This window comes from Sceloporus occidentalis, unplaced genomic scaffold, assembly GCF_023333645.1.
Source record: "Sceloporus occidentalis isolate IW3139 unplaced genomic scaffold, rSceOcc1.0.p SCAF_258, whole genome shotgun sequence".
Classification (NCBI taxonomy): Eukaryota; Metazoa; Chordata; class Lepidosauria; order Squamata; family Phrynosomatidae; genus Sceloporus; species Sceloporus occidentalis.
Window position 1 is genome coordinate 788,172 of NW_028317238.1, and position 26,609 is coordinate 814,780.

The 26,609-nt window shown below is 37.9% G+C and overlaps 1 protein-coding gene across 2 annotated transcripts in view; it reads left to right on the plus strand.

Annotated features, from left to right (window-relative positions):
• The window catches only part of LOC149275907 (A-type potassium channel modulatory protein DPP6-like), a 366,925-nt gene that overhangs the window by 201,159 nt on the left and 139,157 nt on the right, over nucleotides 1-26,609 (plus strand). For both annotated transcript variants that reach the window (XM_089504156.1, XM_089504157.1), the window contains exon 2: nucleotides 14,991-15,105. In XM_089504156.1, coding sequence (XP_089360282.1) covers nucleotides 14,991-15,105 — 115 coding nt within the window. The remainder of the gene's footprint in view (nucleotides 1-14,990; nucleotides 15,106-26,609) is intronic.

Below are 26,609 nucleotides of genomic sequence, written 5' to 3' on the forward strand. Positions count from 1 at the left end.
AGAATAGTAAACTATCTCAGGAGCTGGCTCTTGGATGTTTTGTATCGTTTAATGTACGTAGTATATATTGCCTTGCAACACACCTACACTAAGCTACCATAACCTAGCATACATTTGGATAATGGCTTTGATAGCAGTGTCTCCTCTCATTTTGCTCTTTTCGCCTTCATTCTTTCTCTACTCTCCTTTCACTCCTCTCTCTAACCCCGTTCCTCTATTCTTTCTCTTCTTTTTCTGTTTGCTCTTCTATGCTCCTCTTCCATTTTTAATTTTTTTCCACTCCTTCATTTGTTCTTTCTTCATCCTCTTTTCTCTCTCCAGTCTCTCTCTTCCCTTTTATCTCATGTCCTTTTTCTGTTCTCTTTTGTCACCTTTTTCTCTCTTGATTCTCTTTTCCCTCCTCTGTTTTCTCTGTTTTCTCTGTTCTCCTTCAACCTTCTAGTGATAATGATAATAGTGATCAGGCGCTAAATATTGTATAATTAAATAATCGTATACAAAAGAAAATGTTTTTTAAATATAAAAAGTATATATAAAATTATATATATATATATATATATATATAAGTGATTATAAATAATGCTGCAAACACTAATAGGATAACCCCAAAATACCTATAATAGTAAAAAAGATATAATAAAGTGTTGCGCCTATAATTGTAAAAGTGACAGTAAATTACTTATTACACCAATATAAGGTGCAATATAAATAAATAAGAAACAATACTTATATTGATTTTCCAATCTCCATTCGTTGTGTCAGAATCATGTATCAATATATGGAAACAAAAAAGAAACAAAAAATCTTAGTGCTTTCAGCAAATATGTATGAATCAAATGTATCCTCTATATGGTGTTTCACTCACATGGAGATGAGCAATAAGTTTGCTCTGACTTGTTGAGATATATAGCAAAGGAGTTTCGGCTCTGTTCCCGCTGAACAAGTTGTTTCAGGACGCCCTCTCCGAATCCCTTCTTCGAGTATTTGTGCCGTCCACACAGCAGGAACACGAATCGAATCAGTACAAAAATAGAAAGGCAGGGAGGTGAGATATAAATGTGTATTTAATATTTAAAAAAGATATCTGTAGCGCGTCTGAGTCTCTCCGTTCCTTTCCAAGGCGGGCGACTTGCAGGTGTAGCGCGATGACGCGATCCAACACGCAAACGCGTTTCACCCAATCGGGCTTCTTCAGTGACGTGTTGGTTTGTTCTCTCCTCCCTCCTTAAGTACTCGATCTCATGTGTGACGTGTTAATTCTCTCGTTACTTTGTATCCAGTATCAATTATCTCTCTGTGACGTGTAAATTGGCTCTCGTTACATTGTATCAAGTGTTAATTATCTCTATGACGTGTTAATTGGCTCTTGTTACATTGTATCAGGTTAAATTAGATCAGGTAGCGATAGTACACATAGCGAATCCATGTAATATAGAATAAATTAAACAATCAATTAGGAATATATCTATACATTAGTGCAAAATATATAATATGGAATTAACTCTGATCTGCCAACATATTAAATATTTAAATAATTACTTAAATTTATAAATACCTAACAATCATAAGGTGCATATCAAATTAGAAGTCTCATAATTTCCTTAGACCTTAATTTCGTAATACATACATATATATATATATATATAAGGTCAATAAATATAAAGTTAAAGTTAAATAAATATATATAAACATCTGTAATATATAATAAATACATATACAAAATACAGAGAAGAATATAGAAATACATATATACAAATAAATATAATAATACAATAAATATTAAATATAAAAAATACATCTGTACAGCACATAATATATATTCATAAAAGGTTTTTGTATATATGGATGCATAAGATGTATAAATATAATTACAAAAATATAAATCCTATAAAAGAGGAAAAACATATATATATTAGAAAGGGCAAAAAAACATAACATTTTGACAAATGCTCTAATCTAAAAAATTAAATAAATCGAAATCTTGATTTAGACCTTTGGGGTTTAAAGTTTTGAGGTCAAAAACCCATTTCATCTCTGTCTGTCCTATTTTTTTTTCACGTAATCACCCCCTCTCCAATCTTTTTTGACAATTTGGATTCCTATGTATGTGAGGCATTTTGGGTCCCTATTATGGTATCTGGAAAAGTGTATTGGTACAGGATGATTGGTTTTATTTGTTTTTATTCCTCTACCGTGTTCATCTAGTCTTTTGTGTAACGGACGAATCGTTCTACCAATATATTGTAAGCCACAAGGGCATTGCAATAAATATATAACCCCGTGGTATGGCATGTTATTAAGTGTCTAATTTTATATTGCTTATTTGTAACACTAGATGCAAAATTTATAATTGCATCACTATTTCTGGAATTTGTATCTCGACATGTGGTACAATAACCACATTTAAAAAAACCTTTCTGTTTATTCAAAAAATGTTCATTCTGATTGTTTCTTAATGGTCGGGTATAGCTAGAGGTTAAATCACGGCTTAAGTTGGGTGCCCCTCTGAATATAACTTTAGGATTTTTTGGAAGTATTTTTTGTAGATCATTATCTTTCAATAAAAGAGGCCAGTGTCGTTTGATTATTTTCTTTATATCATAATGACATTTATCAAAATTTAGAACTAAAGGTATATCTTCTTGATTATTAGTTGTTCTTCTTATTGTTTTAGATTGTAATAGATCGTTTTGTTCAATCTTAGAAACTTCCATCAAAGTTTTATCTAATAGATCTTGTGGGTACCCTTTTTCCAAAAAATCATTTTTAATTTTATTAGCCTGTTGTTTAAATGTGTCCTCAATTGTACAGTTCCGTTTAACTCTTATTAGTTCTCCCTTCGGAATACCTGTTAACCAGGGACTATAGTGTCCACTACTGAATAAAACGTAACTGTTAACATCTACTTGTTTGAAATATGTTTTAGTGTAAAATTGTGAATTGTTAATATAGATTAAAAGATCTAAAAAAGCAATTTCTTGCTTATAGGCGCAACACTTTATTATATCTCCTTCAACCTTCTCCCTACTCTTACTTTCTCGCTTGTCTTCCATATCTCATCCACCTCTTTTCATTATCTTTTCTCTCCTTACTTTCATCTCCGTTCTATGTGTCTCGTCTTTCAGTAACGCCATGTCCATGATCACACTCGAGACACAAAATCTCAAAGATTGTCCAGGAAATGGCTCTGCAAGTTAGTAACTGTACTTTGGGTACCATACTTACATTAAATGATCTCCATTTAATGGGATAGTAAAGCCGGAATGCATTTTCTAGAACATTGGTAACAATTTAATCTCCAGACTACATTGCAAGGGGTGAGGTTTACCTAAGGTGCTGGTTTATGTGATGCTTTTTCTAAAATCCTTTTTTTACAATGTAGCTGTTAAATGGTAAAGGTAGTTAGAAGGTTACTTTTTAAAAATCCATCTGTTTCAACTTCTTAGAACACTGGCAACCTGGAATATTAGTTTTACAGAATAGACGACTTCTAGAATATGGAAGTTTGGCTTAATTCCCCCGTTAAATGGACGGTATTGTACACTAGTAGTTATCCTGCTCCTGATTATGTGTTGCCCATATTCTTCGAGATTGCTTTATACATGTAAAGGATCTTTTCCTCAGCAAAATATGATATTAAACAAAAAAATAATCAATTCAGGGCATAATCATGTATGAAAATATTCTGGTTAAAGTTAGATGCCTGGTTTGTGGAACCATTCTGTATTTTTTGAATGGAGCATCATGCAGAAAATTTGCAGGGTTGCCATGGTTCTGCAATCATTAGCATGCTAAGGCTCGGTTCACCACCTTTACATATGTGGACTGATTTTCTGCATCTAGTAAATTGCCGGTTGCAGCAGTTGCTATAGTAACAGCCTGGGAACCCTGCCAGCGCATGACTGATTTGTCAACATTTTGCTCCATGGTTGTTAAAGGGACAGTCACATCATAAAGGAACAGTCTACTCTCTGATATCTTTTGTCCATCAGGCCAGGCATTAAGTTATTGAAATTAATGGACTTCTGTCTTACTTTCCTCCTCCGGGTTACACGCAAGCAATTTATTAACATGGCCTAAAACAAGTAACCGCTGCAGCATTCAGTTACCTAACGGTGCTGGTCCAGGGCAGCGGCAGCCCTTCTGCTTCATATTAAGAAGCCAAGCTCCCTACTGTGTGATCAGGCTCAATGGGCTGGTTAAAAGGGAGATCACTCCTTAACCGGTCCATTAACACTATGGAGGACTACACTCCAGAGCGGTCACAGTGCGTCCTGGGTGGGTGTTCGGTGTCACTGAATGCTTCGCCATTGAGGCATTTCAGCGACACCTTTGAACTCTTTTAAAACTGGTGTCCGCCACCATACAGTGTGCATCGACATCAAGGCATTATAGCTACACTATTTAAGCGAAGAAAGTGATTGCAGATCACTTTCTAAGCTTGTTTAATGCCATGACGTGCCAAGCATGTCATTGGTTGTTAACTGACCGTTTTTGCATGACGTGTCTAGCACGTCATTGGTTGTTGTGGGGTTAAATAAATAAATTGAACTTTAGAAGTCCAACCAAAAAAAAAAATTACAAAAAATTATATATATATATATATATACCTGTATATTTTTATACCTATATATATATATATATATATATATATATATATATATATAATCTATGTGAGGTTAGTTATGATGTAGCATTTTCCCAGACTAATCATCCTCACAGAGAAGTGTAAATGCATTCATTTTGAAGTCACCACAGAGAGCAGATCAAAACATTACACCGTGCCTTCTTCATATTCATACTTCTGATACATATCAAGCTGGTTAGATGTCTTTTATAAAAATTTGATTTCTGGACACGAATACAAATCCAATTTGCAATTAAAAAACGTATTAATAAATATAAGGTTCTTCATTTTGCATTTATCCAGTGCAATCATTTCCATTTCTGCTGTTTTTTTCTGCTCCTGGTGTTTTTAATATCTTAACATATTGTGGCTGACTGATTAATATCTAACCATCCATGAACAAGCTCTTTGAATAGGGATTTTTTGGTTGGGTGACACTGACCAAAAAAAAAAAATTGTGTAAATCAGTGTATTTAGGAAGAGAAAACCTGTAATGTTTGGGGGGATAATTAACCGTTTGCTGTCATGGAAAACAAGAACATTTCTGGCTGTAACATAATCGCAAAAGGGTTTTCTAACCATCAGTTAGCCTTTTAAACTTAAACTTGGATCAGCGAACACAACGTGCCATTGGAACCCGGGAGTGATGGGAGTGATAAAGGGCCATTGGAACACAGGAGTGATGGGAGTGATAAAGGGCCATTGGAACCCAGGAGTGATGGAAGTGATAAAGGGCCATTGGAACACAGGAGTGATGGGAGTGATAAAGGGCCCTTGGAACGCAGGAGTGATGGGAGTGATAAAGGGCAATTGGAAGACAGGAGTGATGGGAGTGATAAAGGGCCATTGGGACACAGGAGTGATGGGAGTGATAAAGGGCCCTTGGAACGCAGGAGTGATGGGAGTGATAAAAGGCCATTGGGACACAGGAGTGATGGGAGTGATAAAGGGCCATTGGAATACAGGCGTGATGGGAGTGATAAAGGCCCTCTGTACGCCTATGAAGAGATTCCATAAAAAATCAGCCGTTTCCAGCTACAATAGTCATTTACTACATTAACCCTGTCTGCGCTGGATTTCGGATCCATTTCATGTTACTTTAATAGACAAAATCTGCCTTTCTTTAAAAAACAGCTACAAGTGACCCCAAACGTCTAAACAGCAATGTGTATAAACTTGACGTGTGAACCAAGATAATGTATTCTGAAAAAATATAGCATTAAAATATTTGCTTCCCGGAGAGTCCAAAAAGATAAAATTGCAACTCGGATTCTGTTTCATGTATTTGAATTTATCATTTGGCAGCAGATCGTTTTTGTAAACCCCCCATCATGTTTAACTATTTTGTTTCCAACCAATACTGCGACCTGCCCTCCATTAGAGAGCCTGGCAACCATACTAAAATGTGTCACTCGCTGAACTTAAATACAAATATATATTTACATTGGGATGCGGTTATTAACGTTCACGTCGTGTAAAATATTGTGTCTGTTTAAATATTAAAATAAATAATAGTCCATGCCTCATATTGGTAAAAAAATTATGTATTTTTTAATGATGTTATAAGATATTAAAATACAAACAAACTGTTTGGCGGTCTATGTTCCCCAAGCGCGACGGTCCTGATTTCTCAAGTATCTCGGCTACCCCTGTAACGACATATTCCTTCGACCCGCTGTGGTTAGTTTTACATTACGGGACTTGAGTAGAAATCGTAGTTTTAGTCCTGCATAGTTTTTTTTCTTGGTTAATCTTTGTAATGGTTTGGGGGGATGTGGTGTAAAAGCAATGGGCTATGAGATGTGCAAAGGAGAAGATCTGTGGCAAAATGTGGCAGAACTAGACTATCAATGAAGAATGACATAACAATGGGGATATATGGTGGGTTTTCAATACATATATAGTTTTGTTTTTTATCACCCTGGCGCTTCTCGTCTTCTGACTTTGTTAACACCGTTACATAGCTTTAATTTATGTAATAATCTTTAAAATGCAACCCATGGAAAAAACGTCATTTTTGTGTTATTGGCACCCAAAATCATGTAAAACATTGTTGATTTTTTAAAGTTTTTTTACCTTTATTTGCCAGTTGCTGGTGTTCCGCGTTTAAATTCTAATTAATGGGATAGGAATTATTTATACCATCGTATATATATTGTTTTTGAAACACCATGAAATCAGAATTTTCCAAATGGATAATGAAACGCCCCCCGATTCGTCTTCCTCGCGGTCTGTGAGAGTTGCCAACATACCCGGCGCCCCCTGGTTCTTACGGGAATTGGGAGATCAGCCTCACCCTATAGACAAATAAGTGACGGCCTTGGACACTGATTAGGTGTTAGTTCTTTACTACGTTAACAGGCAAGAAGAATCGCCTAGGGGCTCTGGAAACGTAGTTTGCCAAGGGCTCTAGAAAGCCTAGGGCCAGCTCTGATTGCCGCAGTGTTAACCTTCTTCCAATGATAATTTGTGTGCTACTAAAACATCCACTTTCTTCTCCTTTCTGTTTTATTCGATACATTTAAGGAGCCGATAGGGCCGTAGCCATAATAAGCAGCAGTAAGTACCGTTACAGTTCATTGCCGCCTCGACGTTCTGTCTCCTTTTTTTTTATATCTTCTTACAGCTCGCAAATGATGTACATTACAAGGAGAATCTACAATTCGTGGAGGAACTTATCTCTCCCTTTGTAATTTTATCTTCCTCTCTCTGCTCAGAAATTGGATTCAAAAACCTTCCTAATGAATACGTAGGTTTGTTAACATAAAGCGAACAAACATTTTCGTTAAATGTAAGACACTAAAGTATACTGTGAGCACACAATAAGTATTATTCTAGCATTTCAGAAAGGCCGAGGGCTCCATGGGGGAAATCAACGATATATTATTTTTAATATGAATATTGAAAGAGAATAAAAGAATGCCAAGTAGCTTTGGTGGGTGAAATTATAATTTTACATGTTTCTTGAGAACAGGAAAAAAAGAACCCAAAGAGATGAGCACGAAATGCCCCCGAAAAGCTGCGTTACTCATGGGTTATAATACAGGCTGCGATGAGTTATGGTTCAAGAACATAAAGTGTATCTGGCTGTCCTACTAGGAGGTCCAAGTACATCAATGCAAGGGACCAGCATTAACCCCATGGCCCTTTTACCACCATTCCTACAATTAGTAGGTCTGGACAGGACTAATATTTGTGAGAAATAGTACATTGTAGCCAAACAAAGTAAAAAAAAAAAAAAAAAATATAAAAAAAATAGATATATTAATGGAAAACTACAATATTTTTGAAATATGAATAAAGCTTACTATTTCTCGATTTATCATGCATTTTATAGTTCTATAAGCAAGCGCTATATATGTATTAAAAACCCACCTTATGTATATAGTATAGAAGAAGACTTCCGGTTTCTGGGATCTGCATGCTTATTCCTCCCCATTAAGTTCTCTCTCCCCTATTGTTAAGTTGCTGCTTCAGGATGCTGATTCAGTCGTTATGTGTTTTAAGCCACTTTTAGTGTTTATCTGAGGCTTTTGTTACAGTTTTCAGTTTAAAATGTAAAAGTGAATAGAGTAATGAAATGTATGTCTGTACTGATACCAGTAACCAGGGATTTATTCACTAAACAGTGAGTTGGTTTATGCATGATTATCAAATCACAGATCTGTACCGAAGCCCATTTTGGGTCACACGTACGAGAGCCCCGAGTACTGGGGATTCCGGGGGTTCACGTAAACATTTTTAGACCAAGTTTTAGATCGTTGGTTATGCAGCTAAAACGTATCATTAGGTAGATAAATCCTTAGTATTATTTCTGTTTCCCGGTCATTTATTCAAGAGCTGACAGCAAGTCATAATGCAAGCCTTTCACTGCTTTTTCTGCGTAGCGTAAAAAAAATGGTAACAAATCAAATTACAAGTCCTTGCCGCATCTTTCATAGGGGCGTGAAAGAGAATGCCAAGTCACACTTGGCTCCCTAGGTGGCTTCTGTCTAAAATAGAAGGTTGTAGCCAGGGCCAGACGGGGGATAACAAGGCAGTACCGGCCCTTTAAGGCACACAGCGGCTTAGTGAGATAAGTGCAGCCGACAGCTGGATATGACTGCCGGACATACCCAGCTGGTGGCCGCACACAGATCGGATGTGTACGGAGTGATGTGGGGCAGCGGGCCACTGGGCATTTTCCTGGTCTGCCAAATGGCCAGTCCGGGCCTGGCGTTACCATATGACCCCATCACATAGCACCTTTAGCAACTGCCTACTGGGACTGGGAAAGTAACTGGAACTTTTAGCTCTCTTTACATCTCACTATCCACACTGGAGCTTTGGAAGAAGTAGAGGGTGAGCAGCCGTAAATGATCCCCCAGCACCTCTATAATTAAAGCACCGCACTTTGATGAACACCACTTCTTCCAGAAGTCCTCAGATACATCAAGGGCACCTGAAGGAAAGCGGAAAGTTAATAGAATAACGGTTCATTCCACTCGGAACAAAAAATCTAGGTTCCAAAGTGCATCTTGACGTTACGGATCCTATAAAATCCATGCGTTAAATGGCAAATGATCGTTAGACGTATTTATTGCAAAAATAAATTGCAGCAGTTTAAACAATTGTACTCTTTATTCATTCTCCGTTCGCTTGTAAAGATTCCCTGTTTCAGGGTTTTTCAGGCTTTTTGGACTACCGAGGCTTGTCATAATGTGAAGTATAGATTAAGAATGAATTATTCATATTTCCCAGCAAAATGTTCCGGTGCTCATCCTCTGGATAATGCAAATGGCCGGACTTACTCCTTTTTCGACAGACATGTAAAGTGTAGTTTTGATCAACAGAGTACAATACAGTTTGTAATAGCTTTTGATATTGCTGCAAATGATATACCGGATTTCTGAAGCCCGCATTGTAATACAAAAAATTCCAAGAAAAGGATATTTCTCGGTAGAGCTTTTTCTGAAGTCGTGAAATATTATCTTTGTACTGCTGATTTGGACTTAGAATTTTGATGTTCCGAGTTAAATAGATTAAAATGGCTTTTTTTTACACTTTAAAGAGGCGGCAGATACTTTATGATAAAAATCACTAATATTTTATACTGCAGAGAAAATGCTTGTGAACAATAGATTTGCTTCCAGTTAATGGCTACCAATGTGAATAGTCTAAGGCTTTTAGGGATTTCTATCAATCTGGTATTTTTTTTTTAAATGAGATCAGAACACATTTATTTGCAGGAAATGTAATGTTTGAGTGATTTTGTCTGTTATACAATGTAATTAAAGGAATAGTAACTGCTCAAACCCATTGCTACAAACTGAAGAAAACCCCCTTATTACACTAAAGTGCGAGTACTTTGTGTGTTGGGGGAAAAAGTCATCTTGCACATTCACTAAAGCCAAATTGCATTACCATTCGCTAAAAATACCAAAAATGTACATACACACGCCCAGACAATGCAAATGTATGCGACTGCACGCATTTTTAATGTTGCCTGAGACTTAAAATGCCAGTTGGAACATTGGTAAATAATGTAACTAAATTAAATGAAAAGAATAATTACACACAGGACCCCTTATTTATCAAGCCGGGGTGATGATTGTGACCCCTCTTATCCAACCCAAAGGATGTGGGGTTAGAAATAATTAAATAACCCTGTGTGGTATATGCCCCTTTATATTCTGCTAATGGGGACAATGGGATTAATATATATACTTGAGGGAGGTACATATTTGGGGCATATTTGCCCAACCCCTACCCCCTTTGGAAGGACATGGACCATATCCTAACTGTTGTCCTATGGGAGGGAGGAGGTTACGTTATGCAAAATAACAGTTAAAAGTATATAAAACAAGAATGTTAGTTTTGTGAGTTACAGGCGAGGACATGCAAGCTCGTAGTTCACAATTTCAAATTGCAGACACAAAGTAAAGTATTTATGCAATTGAAAAGGGTATTAGAAGAAATAAAGGTGTTAGAATTGAATAAATCAATGCTGTTTCTATGCACATTATTGTGGCTTTTAGGGCTGTAGAACCCTGTGATGCCCTCATACCCAGCAAACAGTATGAGCTCCTAAAAAAGAGTGAGATCAAGAGAGGAAAGGGGACATGTGGCTTTAGGAAAGACAGGTCCATTTGGGAGGTATGAGCTATTTCACATCACACGTACTCTATATGATGCATTAGCTATAACATACGCGACTATATAGCTGGTGCCTAGATTCTTAAACACACCAATCTAAAGCTAATTATCCAAGCCCGCATGTATCCATCCCGAACGAAACCATTTCCAGTGGAATAATATGAATAACAAGCAGGGTGTTCCGTTTAAAGCCGAGCTCCTTTTTCTGTGCGACATTCCAAATTCCCAGCTATTATCTGTGACTTGCTGATCGCATTTTATCCTTGAGATGTTAGTGGAATGGAAGTTTACACATTCTTGCGAGATTCTGTATGTTTTGGCAAAATAGAGTTCTTTTAATAAAATATGATCTGCTGCGTATAGCTGTGGATGAGAGCATAAAGTGCTTAAACCAGCTAATTCTGTGCTTCGAAAGGGGGGACATCTCAACTTTTCTTCATTTAAGTGGGTAAGGTATTAATCCAGATGAGTAAATCCTGTTCTGGCCATTATGTCCAATATTCCAGTTTTTTGCAACATCAGGGAACACTGCTCTTACTGCTTAATAGAATCTTCCGATAAATACCGACCGGATGTCCTAAGAACAAGAAGTTAATACAGCTGCTGCCATGATATATACAGAAAGATCCCCTTTTATGCTGTCACATACACTCAATATGCGTATTATTCAGGTGACAAAGTCCCTTAAAGTATGTTTTTCCTTTGTTGATTTCTTAAGCATTAAAACCACAATTAATGTTCTTCAGTCTAGCCCAGTGTATAGTAGTTTAACACATAGAAAGTTTACTTGAAGAACAAATCTTTAGAAGTGCCCTCACCCTTTGGAAGATTTAAAAAGGAGCTTTCTAAAATACTTTATTAGGTTGGAAGAGCACACCAAGCAATTTAAAAATTTGTTTTTAATTACAAAAAATTATAGTTGATATAAAAGAAAAAAAAAAGAAAAGCAAATTTTGTCCATGGAAATAACATGAAATGGATCAGAAATCCAGCGCAGATGGGGTTAATGTTATAAGTGACTATTGTAGCTGGAAACACCTGGTTTTTAATGGAATCTCTTCATAGGAGTACAGAGGCCCTTTATCACTCCCATCACTCCTGTGTTCCAATGACCCTTTATCACTCCCATCACTCCTGTGTTCCAATGGCCCTTTATCACTCCCATCACTCCTGCGTTCCATTGGCCCTTTATCACTCCCATCACCCCTGTGTTCCAATGGCCCTTTATCACTCCCATCACCCCTGTGTTCCATTGGCTCTTTATCACTCCCATCACTCCTGTGTTCCAATGGCCCTTTATCACTCCCATCACCCCTGTGTTCCAATGGCCCCTTATCACTCCCATCACTCCTGTGTTTCAATGGCCATTTATCACTCCCATAACTCCTGTGTTCCAATGGCCCTTTATCACTCCCATCACTCCTGTGTTCCAACGGCCCTTTATCACTCCTGTGTTCCAATGGCCCTTTATCACTCCCATCACTCCTGTGTTCTAATGACCCTTTATCACTTCCATCACTCCTGTGTTCCAATGGCCCTTTATCACTCCCATCACTCCTGAGTTCCAATGGCCCTTTATCACTCCCATCACTCCTGGGTTCCAATGGCCCTTTATCACTCCCATCACTCCTGTGTTCCAATGGCCCTTTATCACTCCCATCACTCCTGTGTTCCAATGGCCCTTTATCACTCCCATCACTCCTGTGTTCCAACGGCCCTTTATCACTCCTGTGTTCCAATGGCCCTTTATCACTCCCATCACTCCTGTGTTCTAATGACCCTTTATCACTCCCATCACTCCTGTGTTCCAATGGCCCTTTATCACTCCCATCACTCCTGCGTTCCATTGGCCCTTTATCACTCCCATCACCCCTGTGTTCCAATGGCCCTTTATCACTCCCATCACCCCTGTGTTCCATTGGCTCTTTATCACTCCCATCACTCCTGTGTCCCAATGGCCCTTTATCACTCCTATCACTCCTGTGTTCCAACGGCCCTTTATCACTCCCATCACTCCTGTGTCCCAATGGCACGTTGTGTTCGCTGATCCAAGTTTAAGGTTAAAAGGCAAATTGATTGTTAGAAACCCTTTTGCAATTATATCACAGCTAGAAATTTCAATGAAAACAGCTCAGTGACCCCCAACTTTTCAACAGTACTGTGTATATTTGTCAAACTTCTGTATGTTAGAGCAAAATAAATAAATAAATAGGAAAAAACCCAATTTATTTCTCACCTTCTACCGGTTGAGAATGTGTCTGAGGATTTCAAGGAGAATTGTTTTGAGGCTTTGAGATAAGACTAACAAGTGCAGAGAAAAAGTCAATTAGCCCTAGGAAATAATCAATTATAGTTAAAAAGTTTTCTAATTAATTAAAACGATTAACCACTTGTGTACCTTCGGCGGGGACAATACACAGCGCCTTTGTTCATCGTTGGCAGTTGTGACATGGAAGTTGTTAAGGTGTCTAATTAAAAGATTTCGCAATCTGATGCTTCCAAATGACAAATGAAAGCTTTTCTAAAGCTTCTTAAAAGAGTGCAACCATTTTAAAGGCTGCTTCGTGTAATTAGCGGCACCCTAATTTGAGATTATAATGTCTCCCATTGTAATGTAGACGGATTAGCAAAAGGCTAAAACTGGCCCTGGTGAAATGTTTCGGATAGTGCCTCCCACTCACATATCCTCAGCCGGCCCATGTACTTCTTTAGCATATCCAGCCATGGCAAATTGTCAGCAAGATAAATAATAATGGGCCACTCCTGAATATGCCGAGGGTGCAAACAAAACGTCAAAAACACTGTAGGTCCATAAAGAAATGGTTGGATGAGTTTGGGGTGGAAGAACTTGACCGGCCACACAGACCCCGACCTCAACCCCATCCAACGCCTTTGAGATGATCTGGAACGGAGATTGCGGGCGTCTGGTCCAACATCAGCGGCTGGCCTCACAAATACTCTACAGGATGAACGGGCAAAAATCCCACAGAAACTCCCCAAAATCTTGTGGAAATCCTTCCCAGAAGAGCGGAAGCCGTTATAGCTGCAAAGGGGGGGGGGGCAACTTCATATTAATGTCTATGTATTTAGAATGTGATGTCATCAAAATCTCTGTTGGTGTTCCAATACTTTTGTCCATATATTGTATGTATTTGGGTGAATGCTACAACCTGTAAGCATTTAAATGAGGAAATGCTTATATTTTCGTCTTACATCGAGATTGTGCTGTCGCAGAATAAACATTGGGTGCGCGCTCTGTCTCATGACGAAGCATTTCCGAGCAGCTCCCTCGATAAATAATGTGATGAGATGTCACATCCCGGCACGCGGTGCAGTGAAAGGACTGCAAGTGAACATTAACCTTTTTTTATTGAAATAACTATGAATTTGTTTTAAATACTAGCCTTAAAGAAGCGGAGAGTGGTCATTTGTTATGTGAATTTGAAAAAAAAAGTAAATTGTGACGTCTTTTTGGCATGCAATTCCATATTTGCCCACAAGGGTTATTTCTAATTTGTCTGAATCCTTGTAGGACTTCTTCTCTGCAGTTTCTCTATTGGCCAGTGTGTATTTAACCTTGTTTTGGGCACCGTATGTGTAGGGTTTGTTTGGGGTTTGATAAATGATTGGGCTTTTTGGACAAAAGTTAGCACGTCCCGGCTCAGATGGTGTCTTTGCTTCCTTAGCACACAGAGTCATTCATAGGTGTTCCCGCAAGATGTTTCATGAATAATCTTTGGGGAAGAAAAGTCCACATACCTTTAATGGGGAGGACAAAGGGCAAAGTTCTATGAGATGGGTGGCAGGTTAAGGCTTGGCGGGGAGCTGGGGGACACAACAAGACTTTGCAAGATGACATAGACAATATTACCTTCTCCAGGTGGACCTACACAGAAGCTTGTGATTCCTCCTAATGGAATAATGTCCATAATGTCACAGATCTCAGTGGTCCCTTTATGGAGAACATAGGACAAGGAAGCTTTTCTATACATTGCTTCCTATTTATTGATATTTCAAGGGAGTCCCCTATCTTGCTACTCATGCTTGCGTGTGGACTCAATGTCATGGGATCCGTAATAATAATATCAAAATCTAATTTGAATGTGAATAAAATAATAAAATACAGTTTGTTGTGAGCGGTAATGGTAACCTGCTTGTTTCTTCTTTATTTTATCTTTGTTGCACCGGTTCGCTGCTGGTACTGATAACAGTTTTTATGTATTTATAGGAGCTGGTGGGGAGTAATCCTCCGCAGAGGAACTGGAAAGGCATCGCCATCGCCCTGCTGGTAATTCTGGTAATTTGCTCCTTGATCGTCACGTCTGTTATTCTGCTGACGCCAGGTATTATTTGGCTCCAGTTATTATTATTATTATTATTATTATTACTACATAAAATTACATACTGCTGGCATATAGGAAACCATTTACTGAAGGAATAACAGGCAGGATCCGGTTGTCGGTATTTCTTTATGTAAAATGTTGAACTTTACACAGTCAGTGAACAAACTGCAAATTGGGCCAAATTCACATGAAATGACGGACGGCAAACGCAATCACCATCGGAGGTGGATAAAGACCTCATGTGGTCCTAGGCAGGGTACCTTTTTTTGAGGATAGTCTGGGGGTTTTTTTGCTTTCTTCTGGATCAACAGACATGGGCACTTGGAAGGTTTAAACTTCACGTATTATGTGGCCTTTCTCAACCCAATTTAGTTGTGCAACTAAAATGTCTAATTTCGGTCAATTGTAGTTATCTGCTGGCACTTTTGATTGGATGTATTTAGTCCCTCATGGGCTTCCATACTCCATTGACGCGGTCCTCACATATGAATCACGAAGCAGAATACCTGCCGTTGTTTGTTGCTGGATTTTATTTAATTGCTTTTGTTTAGATCTATACTTTTGCTGGAGGATCTTGCTGAGATTTTGGTCATTAGCTTGGAGGCATCGCCAGGAGTCCAAAAGGACCTCATTAACCCCTGCTGGAGGACTTTGTGACCCAACATGGAAAATAAATAGAAAAATATTATAATGTTCTAGTAAAACCATAAAATAAGAAAGATCAATACAATGTACTATATTTATTTTAAGGGGTACCCTCAGCACTCTGCCAGGGCCCACTCTAGTCCATTCTGGCCCCTATGGGCTTCAGGAAGTTTATTGGAACAAAATGAGATAAAACCAAGTTTTTGTTAATGCCAACTGACATTACTGTATTACTGTGCAGTTCCATGCCCCCCAACTGTCCCGATTTGGGAAGGACAGTCCCGATTTTGTCCCGCTTTAACTCATGAGGGAACCACTGAAATATATATATGCAGTAATATGTGGTGTGCCAGAAAATTAATTTAAATAAATATATATTTTTTCATTTTGCTAGGCAGTGAGTGGGGGGGGGGTACCCCGGGCAGCTCCCCCTTGTTATCCTGTAAAAAAAATCACAGCTTCACTTGCACCGTTATATCTTTGTATCAGAAGAAAAGTAACCCAAAATGCTTGTTAAATAAAAAGGCCTGACCTAGTTGGTGTTACGGTTATATTGTACATTTAATCCCTTTGTATTAACATTAAGCGATAACGGAATAAGCTACATCTAAAATCCTGAGTGGCAAAGCTATTGAGAGAGCAGACAGTGAAGAATGTACAATTGGGCATTGTGACAAAACCTGACGTGTACGACATCCAGACACCGAGCTAATGGGAGATGCCAATAAGACTTCTGGATCTTCACACCAGACTTTAATTAGATAAATAGGAACAGTTCTGGTCTAGTCTCAAGATAAATTAGTACAAGGTATTGTTCCTGATGCGATAAAAGTGTCCATAAGATTCCGTGGTACCCCATATATTCAGGGGAAAGTGCATTCATTATTTAGAACTTCTGACTTCTTGTCGGGAGAAAAGGTCCAACTGTTATTTCTGGAATATGAGAAGTCTAGTGCTGCAGCCTTTAAAACATTGTCTTTGACGCAGATCAGACACATTCACCCCATTTTCCTGCTGTGAAGACCCAAACCTTAATTGGCCTTTGTTTCGTCTTAAATTCAAGAGCCATATGCCTATCCCATGCATGTTTACATTCCCTCACTGAATTAACCTCTACAACGCTGACACCTGCCAGAAGGAGGACAAAGAGACTCATTAGGATCTGTGGTGGGATATGTTATTTATCCCCCTGCTGGCTGATCACAAACATTACTATCAGCAATACAGGGCTATAGAGTATAGTGTCCATAAAATGTAAAAGAGATTCCCAAAGAGATCGCTAAATACATTTAAGTGCTTTAATATCCCGGCAAGCCAATCATTGTATAAATAAAAACCTTCACTACCCCAAAAGTACAATGTAGGGTAGTAAGTAAAGGAGGGATGGAGCCCTCGTGAACAGTGGTCTCCAAACTATGGCCTTCCAGGTGTTGCAGGACTACATCTCCCATAATGCTCTTTCAGCTAAGTACTATAGTCTTTCAACAGGTGGAGGGCCCCAGTTTGGAGGTCCCTGCTTTAGAACATTAATATTATGGATGTGGGCTATTACTGTAATCGTGGGATGTTCCCCAACATGTTGTTATGCAGTGACACCTATTTTGCAGAGCGAATTTGCAAACAATGTATGTGTATTTACTGTATCCCGCGCTGTATCCCGCGCTGTATCCCGCGCTGTATCCCGCACTGTATCCCGCACTTACCTGACACTTGTAACTAAGAAAAAGCAGTGACATATCTAAAAGCCTAATTCTTTTCATGGATTTTGCCATTGAAACGCCTTCCACGCTAAGTTCTTGCTATATTAGGAAGACTATTTCTTTGATTTGTTGATCCCGTATGTAGAAAAAGACATAACATAATAATAAGGAGTCTTAAACATACGAGCCTGCATTAGCCTGCGTCTATGACCAAAATGTGTTTAGTTAGAAAATACATTCTGATACTTTGTATTGTCTGGGTCAGAAAGCGCGCTTCCGATGTTAAACAGCAAGGAGCGGATTAAACTCCCTCTGATCTGTAAAAAAAAAAAAGAACGGTGTGATGTCATTTTTCAGCTAGAGATGAGATCATTTTTGTTCCTCGTTTCAACAAACTTATGTGCTATGAGATCAACATTATTGGTTAATGAGAATATGCAAATGTTCTCACCTACATAGTGCCTATTAAAGAGAAACGTTAAAATATCTGTGAAAATAATCTTTAGGTTGCCAATCAGTGATATTAATGGATGTGCTTTCTGTGCATGAAGGATCTAATTAAGCCCCCAAGGAACCCTTGCCATGCCAGCGCTGGAGCCGACTAGTGGTCAGAATGGCAGGAGAACTGTTTAGCCGAACACATCTCCTGCACGGCAAATAGCTGGGGGTGGGTTAAGGGGCAATTAACATTGTAGAATACAGTGCAGTTTACAGCATATACAGCAACATAGACACCTAAGAGTCAATTGAGAAAATAGATCAGACCAAGAACCTCTTTGGTAAGGCAGGTATTAGCAGAATGTCTCCTTCTGAAAATGGGGTTGGATTTCATGGAGAAGCTGAGAGATATTGGGCTGCCTTTAACTCATTCAGGACCGGGGGGGGTTTAATAATCTAATGTCTTGAGTAATTTTTTGGGTTCTTTTTTAATGTTTTTTAAACCATTGTTCTGTTTTTCCATATTTGACGTTCACACACCAATTATACATTGTTTTATTCAGGACAATTAGGACCTTCTTTCAGAATGAAAGAGATACATAAAACAAAATAATTAGTTAGGATAAAATGTAAAAACATATAAAAGAAAAAGGAAAAAAAAAATTTCTGTGATAAGCCAGACCTGAGCTTGCAAAGAACTCTGGGCTTTTTCGTGTTATACAATTTTACAGTAAATTCTCCTATCGCTTCTCGTAACAAGGACGTGCCACCCTGACATCCTTGGCAGATTTTGCTTATTTCCTTTTTTTTTTTCTACCTGCGGCAGATTATCAAAAACCTGTCTTCCCTGTCTGCCTGTGTCTTTGGGTCAGTCTAACAGAATCTGTCACTTTCTCAGCAGGCATCCTTTAGAAATGTCCCTGAAACACGAAAAACTCTCCCTTACAGTCCCGTGACATGAATTCAAGTCCTCCAATTCTCCTACATAATTAGTCTCGTACGCAGAAACCCTGTGTCCCAAATATTTCCAAGTTATATATCTGATAATCTGTACTCGTCAAACAATGTTGGTCATGGATTTCTCGACAATAGCTTGAATGGCGACGATTGTTTGCGTTGCTTAGAAACCATTCACAAAAGTGTTATTGATTGTATCAGAGAGCGTCAATAAATGGTTACTGTTCCTCTTGCACATACATGGTAGTTATTTGATATGTTTATTACTTGATCCTCTTTGCCACTTGGCTTTCTGATTGCTTGTGAGTGTTTCTAGGATCTGCTAATCACCTTCCATCGTTATTTAGTTATTTCTCCTGTTGAAACAAGCATAGCTAACACTACAAAGTGTCAGCTCTTTGGCCTGTATGCCAAGCTTACCAATCAAATGTGATTCTTTGCTGCCTGTCCTGACCTTGGGCTGACCACCGATTTATAGCCAAGTCCTACTTGTACCACCCTTCTTTTTTCAGCTCTCCCATCCTCGGTGCAATCTTGCCTACACTGACATGGGCTAGAGGCTCAGTTTTGGCTGAATTCTTAAAGAAAGGCCTTGTGCCAACTGAACGTAGAGGGTTAACCCTTGTGAGAGCACTGATTTTCTGGTGAAATCCGAAATTCAGGCCTATTTCGCCTTTTTTTTGTATAATCTCTGCATTGAGGATTTCATATTTTTCGGTTAAAAATTACATTTATGTATAGAGCGCCAGCAGATTCCGTAGCGCTGTTACAAAAGTGAAAACTAACAACATCATTCAAATTTTCATGGCACCATTTGACAATAACTTTATATATTAAGTGATACCGATTTACATACCTGGGAACTTCTTCACTCCTTCCCTTGCGGAACGCGGCAATGACTGCCCACTGACGTCAGTGGGCGGTCCCACTGACATTGGTGGGCGGTCCCACTGACATCATGGAAAACACCCCCCATTTAAAGGGGAAATGGGCAGAGAGCAGGGCGTATCAAGACCCCAGGACCCAGAGGATTCGGTTGTTGACCTGGAGAACCGGTGCTTCCCAGGTATGCTGATATAGATGGAGTACATTTCCCTCCCCTTAGGAGCTTAAATCAATTAGAACATCTGCAAATAACATGGCTTAGTAGTTTTAGATATTTAATTTTCACCAACCCGTCCCATATGTTCAGAATTAATATTCAGAATAGGTTTGGGCACTAGAATATTTTGCCAGCATGCACCCCCCCCCCTCTTTTATATTGGTTATCTTTTTTCTCTTTTATTCATTATTTGTTTTATTTCTGGTTCAGAAATCAGGAGATGGAGGGTGGCTACTTGTATTCTATTATGATGTCTTTTTATAATGATCTCCACAGCCATTACGTTAAAATCTATTACGGAAATGATTCCGCCGAGCACTTTTACAGAACTAAACATAACACACAGGCCCTTTTTTCTTGCATTAATAATGAATGAAGAGTGATCTTCGGTGAGTTTGTCTTACAGTAAGATTGAGCTTGATGATCTCATACCTTTGTTTTTCAACTTTACTTACTGTGCAACCGTCTAATCCATATTTTATGCATTAAATTACCTTGATATTCCCTTATCAAGGAAAAAAAAATACATTTATAATACAGTGATTACATTCGTGGTACATAAAGAAAACCTCACAAACGCATCAATCTTCTAATTGCACATATTTTCTTATCTTTTTTTTGTTTCAACTGCAATTTCTCTTATTTATTGTAAAAAAATATTAAAATAATGGGAATAGATGAATAATTTATTTAACTAAAAGCACAAACAACTGCATAATGTATCGCGCCGGTTATAATTTTAAAAGGTTATGTTCGCGTGTACACAATTTATTCAGCATTTTTTTATTTTTTTCTTCTGAGTGGTATTAAAAACAACAATTTTTGGTGTTAGCGAGCTGATGCTGTAAAAATCTGCGGTACAAGTAAACGCGAGGACAATTAATGGCGGCTGATGCCAGATAACGTCGATTTCTAACTTTTCCATTTGTAAGCTGACGTTCTGTCTCATAACTGGCAGACATGGATTTTTATTGTGTATTTGGAAACGTTTTATTAGATCAAGCGGCTTAATAAACAGGTTTTTATTGAACACACATCAGCATAAAATGGAAATTTTTCATGTAATAAAACAGACAACTCGGAAATATAATGGTCTAGATGCCGTCTCGAAAGAGTTGCATACTTTACCCCATTTTCTTTATAATTTGGAACTGGAACAAATTGCTCGAAGCTTTGAACTATTTGCAGCCCATGCGCAGATTTCTTACTCCTGATTAGACATTTTAGTCAAGACACCGGAGTGTCATCTAATGTCGGATATTGCTCCCTGAATCGATGTTCTGTCTCTGTCTTGAACTGTTGGGCTTAACTAAGCCTGCTTCTCCTCTATTAGAAGATACCTAATCTTGTATTAATTGTAATTACTGCAAAACCCCCAGATCCGGAGAAGAAATTGAATCCTTGCTTTTAAATACCAGGTTCTGGCTGATTCTTTGGGAGGGAGAAACTTTGTATACTTAGTCTTAGATTAGATTTGGCGAGCCATACGCAGGGGTTGTCCAAGGAAGCATGAATGGTGCTAAAGAAATTCTTCTGGGGCCTTACTATATTTGAATTGTTTTAGGAATGAGAAAAAAAGGCGTCTAGACACTACAGGACTTTAGGTGATTTTATAATTTATATTCAATATTTGTGAATTAATGATTATATTATTAGTCGTCGGCTAAGAGTACAGATAACTGTTTCTGTATGACTTTTCTGCCGGCGCCGTCCTTGTTCCATTAGATAGCGGCTCCAACCATTGTCATAACTTCTAGAGTTACTGCTGGTTACATTTGCTGGGCCATTTGAACCGCATGTTGAGCTATAGCTGGAGCGGAGTCGAACTGTGGCCGAAAGTGGCTGGAGCCGAGTTGAATTGTGGCTCAAACACTACAAGGTGTCTCTACCGGTTGTTGTGAAATGTCCACTGGATTGTCAACTAAATGTGGATAGGTATAAAACTTTCTTGAGCAACTCACCTTTAAGTCTGTTTTTAAATGTAGTTTAATAGGAGTTCTACATTGATAAATTGCCTAATCAGATACTAAGGTATGCTGAATTAAAACAAGACAACCAACCAGTCTTTCGTTAAGGAAAGAGGTCCTCTTGGTGCAAGCGGCCAGAAGCCTCAGGATGAATTTCCTTGGTACCGGAGCAGTTGTGATCTGGGGTTTATTCATTAACTTATTGACCTCGACCTCAGTTCTGTTCTATAAGCAGACTTAATGTACGTTTGAGTGCTAATCTCCTCTTTGCTTCAAGGCAAATGTGATTATACCATTTTAATCATAACATCCCTTTTAAGCCTTTTTGTAGAAGGAAACAGTTGTCTTAACCTTTTTCTCTTTTTTTTTGCATTGCTTTTATTTAACACGATTTTTCGCGCTCTTGAACTTGTATTTGAGTTTTAAATACTTAAGTCTACCATTGAATAAGTAATAATTTTTTTTTAGATCCCCTGGGTTGAATGCCATCTGGACAAAGCTGTTTATTCTCCTTGATTATTCCAAACTGCTTAGGAGTTTCCTCGCTCAGCCAGATCACTAACAGATAGGATTTTATGTTCGTTCGAGAATTAGGTATATACAGGGGAAAATATTCTATTAACCCCCTAATGACAAAGCACGTACATGTATGGGCTCAAAATGCATTGTTTTCAATGGGTTTAGGGACCGCCCATTGTCCTTAAGGGGTTAAGAAATAGAATGCACCTGTCATTGAAAAATGACTTTGTTGGGGGGGGTTAACACTTCTCTTATACGAAATGTATATTATAAAAGATATTTAAAATAAAGATTAGGGATCACAACTACCAATATGGCGGCTGGGTGGTCTGCGCATGACTGTGCGTGACCCACAATCCCCTTTGTAGTGTCATAAAAGGTGGTGCGCACCATTGTTCTGCACATTCTAGAATCAAACAGAAGGACATCTGGATTCTATTTATCTCCGGCATTGAATCCAGCTCGTTATATCGCAATGTTTCTGCTAAATGTTGGTTCCATATATACCTTTAAAAACTAAACGCTGTTAAGCCATGTCTCTGTAAAGCTCCTTAGACCTAGATAATATTTACCTTCTGTCTTTTTCTTTTACTTCCCATGCTAAAAAAAAATCAGAGCTCTGCCAAATCTACGCTTACAATGACCCGTCGTTACAGGAAGAGCCACAAAAATACACCCGGCAGGGACTTAGTAAGATACAGCAGGGTTTATGTTTAAATCACCATCTGGACCCAAAAGAGGAGCCAAAATATGATGAGTGTTAAGTATTAATATTTCATGCCATTTACAGTATGATTTAAACGTTACAAGATCTGCAAATATATTTCCAGAATAGGGAATGTGCCAAATAACGCAATTATTAAACACTCTGCTTGAAAACAAAACTAAATTTATAAAACATACATTAAAAAAACATTATTTCGAAATAACCTTTTTATTTATTGGCAGAAAGAACGCAAAGCCTTGTTTTTCTTATATGTTAACAATATAAGAATCATTTTACGATGATATGGTTTCATTAACACACAAAAGACAACAAATTTAGCCTTGCAATATATTGATGTTTTTGTGAAAAATAATTATAAATAATAAAAATTCATCTAAATATGCATACACCAATTAATTAATAAAAGTATGTTTTTGTGAACTATGAATTTAGTTTTTTTACCATTATTATTATTTAATTTTGTTAAATTACTATTATTATTATTACTTTATTTTTTAAAATTAGTATTTTTTTTTTTTATTAATATTATTTATTATTACTTTTTATTATTGCTATTTTATTAAAATTACTTATGAAGATTTTGTATTATTTTCTTTGATATAAAAAAGTTTTTAACTTAAGATAAGGTTTAAGGTATAAACTTTTGCTGATATCTCAGAATAGGCCGTGATGAGAGTGTGCTATAAAAAAACACCCAAGCAAAGCAAGAGAACTCTTTGACCTTGGCGTGAAAGCATATATTTTCTCTCTGAGCTTGGGTATGAATCATTAATTTGCAAAGTACCAGTGAATTTCTCCTGGTAGTCCTAAACCTAAGCATAAAACAACAATACGGATCCTTCAATTGCGTATATATAAAAAAAAAAAAAGACAACTAACTTGTATCAAAGTATAGAACATCAAACAGAGACCACTGAATGCATCGTGCCATTTGCCTGCGGATAGAGTGTCGTGCTAATAAAGGTTATTATCCTACATTCGGCTTGTCCTTATTGACACCGAGCTTAAAAGCATTATAGAAAGTGAGAGTAGAAGAAATCCCGTTATGCAGAATAATCCTCTTTCTTTCTTTTTCAATTTAAATTCTTTAAGCTAGAATTTGATGGCAGGTAAGACCCATTTGGCCCGTCTTTTGTCTGCCTGTTTTTCCTGGTATAAAGTCTCAAACATTAATCGACCCTTGGTGTTGTTTAAGATTCAGGAGCCACATGCCTAGCCTATGCATAAAATGTACTCACTATTGTTGCCTCTGCCACTTCTGCTGGGTGGCTGTCCAATGTATCTTCTACCCTGTCAGTAAAGTAAGTCTATGACCCTCTGGTTTTGGATTATGACCTCTTATTCTAACATTACTCCTCTATCTTGTACTTTTATGTACTTGAATTTGTTTATCATAGAAAGCCTTTAGGTACTTTATGGCGCTTAGTCTTATGGCCTTGAAACTATTATTTCCTGTCTATATATATGACATCAACACTTGACATCACATCACTTGACTGCATCTCCTCACAGGAAGTGACATATAGAACTTCCTGTGTGGTCCATCTTGGATCTACCATCTACCAATTAACACATGATAATTGTGACTATATAATTATATATTGGAGTATCCGGACTTTTCCTCTCGCTACTTTTTCTTGTAGACAATTTAGTCGAAGGATAGCATTGGTTCTTTACCTGCTTGGACTAATAGGATTTAAAACTCAAATGTTATAGAAATCTGTTTTTATTGAGTTTGCTACTTATTTGTAATCGAACGCAAAGAATAAAACAAGGACCATTTACAAGATCTCTTCTGAATAAAATATATTTTAATGGCAGATATACTTTTGAGAGAAGCAGCTGAGAGAAGTCTACAAGACTTCTAATGCAAAAATAAGTTAGATTCGGGAAAAATAAGTCATGTTTGAGGGGCTTGGTTTGCAGAATTATGGGGAGCCGAATTGGAGAATCTGATGGCGGTACGTTTGCGCACGTACAGATCAATTAAGCTGGGCTCATGTCTCGCTACAGCCTGATTGTCCCGCTTTATATTTGGAGTGCTGTCAAGATTAGACTTAAATCAATATTCATTTATAAAAAAAAAATAATCCATCAATATTGTACTATAAATTCTGGAAATGAACATAAAGAGAACTGTTTAAGAATAACAAACACACAGAGTTTTTAATGCTAATTGATTGAAGATAGGACAAGGCTCTCTTGTACCACAGAGAATAAGTCTGATGATATCACTGATCCGAGACACGGTGATAGTGAGGCCACATTTATTACCAAGTATAATCAGCGTGGTCTCTAAAAATCATTAGAACACTGGGAGATTTAATTTCCGTGACCAAGTCGATGTGTATTCATGACTGCACAGATTAGCAATGATGCAAAAGTCAGGGCTTTACCGCCACTTAATTACCATTCTGACGCCACAGTGTGTTTTTTATACTCTATTATAGTGTTATGTTGTTTATTATATTTATATAGCGCCATCATATTTAGCAGCGTTGTACAGTGGGAAAACCGGACATCGCTATTAATGGATCGCATGGCAATTTAGATTAAAGAATGAATGCAAGAACTGATATTCTGGACCTGTAATAGTATTGCATTTCAACTGAATTGAATTGATTACGTACAACAATGTCACCACGCATAAAGAAATACAAAAATTATAACCCATGTCTCCTAAACGTAGAACTTTATAGTAAAAAAAATGATCAAAACCTGATTTTTTTTGAATGATTCTCAATAATTATAGTTCTAGAATTGTAGTGACATATGTCTGTTTTACCTTCTCTTTTGGAACCCCAACGGTTTGTATTTATAAAAAGTGGAAGAACCTATTTCTGTGCACAGTTAACCCAATAATTGCTAGTGGAGAACGTATGCAAGAGCTACACTTTCTCATGTGAGATGGGTCAGAACTTTTGTCCCATTGGTTTTCTATCACGCCGTTCGTCACAAGGCTCAGAAAAGGCTTCATCTATTATCCTACGCCTTACTTCTAAAAATATCACTCGCTCCTCCGCCAGCTGTCTATTCGAGGCATTCGCTTTCCGATAGCTCACAGTGAAGCGCCTGGTAATGCCTCTCGACACAGCAGATGTGTCTTCTTGGAGGGAGCGCGGACCTGCATGTCATCCACAAATTGCAATAAGCCTTATTGTACGATAACCTTGTCAGCTTGTTTTGACATCTTAAACAAAATGGCCGGCGTCTTCTAACAAGCATTCAGGATCCGTAGAAAGATTCCTAAACAAAAAATTAGATTCTAAACTGGAAGAAAGAAGAAAGTAGATAAACTATAATCACAGAAGCGAGGCCAGTGTTTGCTGTATGAAGATATGTGCACCGTGTAATGGTTTTTAGAGCTTCGATATGTTGCCCTTCTCATATCTTATTGTCCATCCTATTCATTGTCCCCCAAGTACTACCTCTTTACTTGCCATTATCTC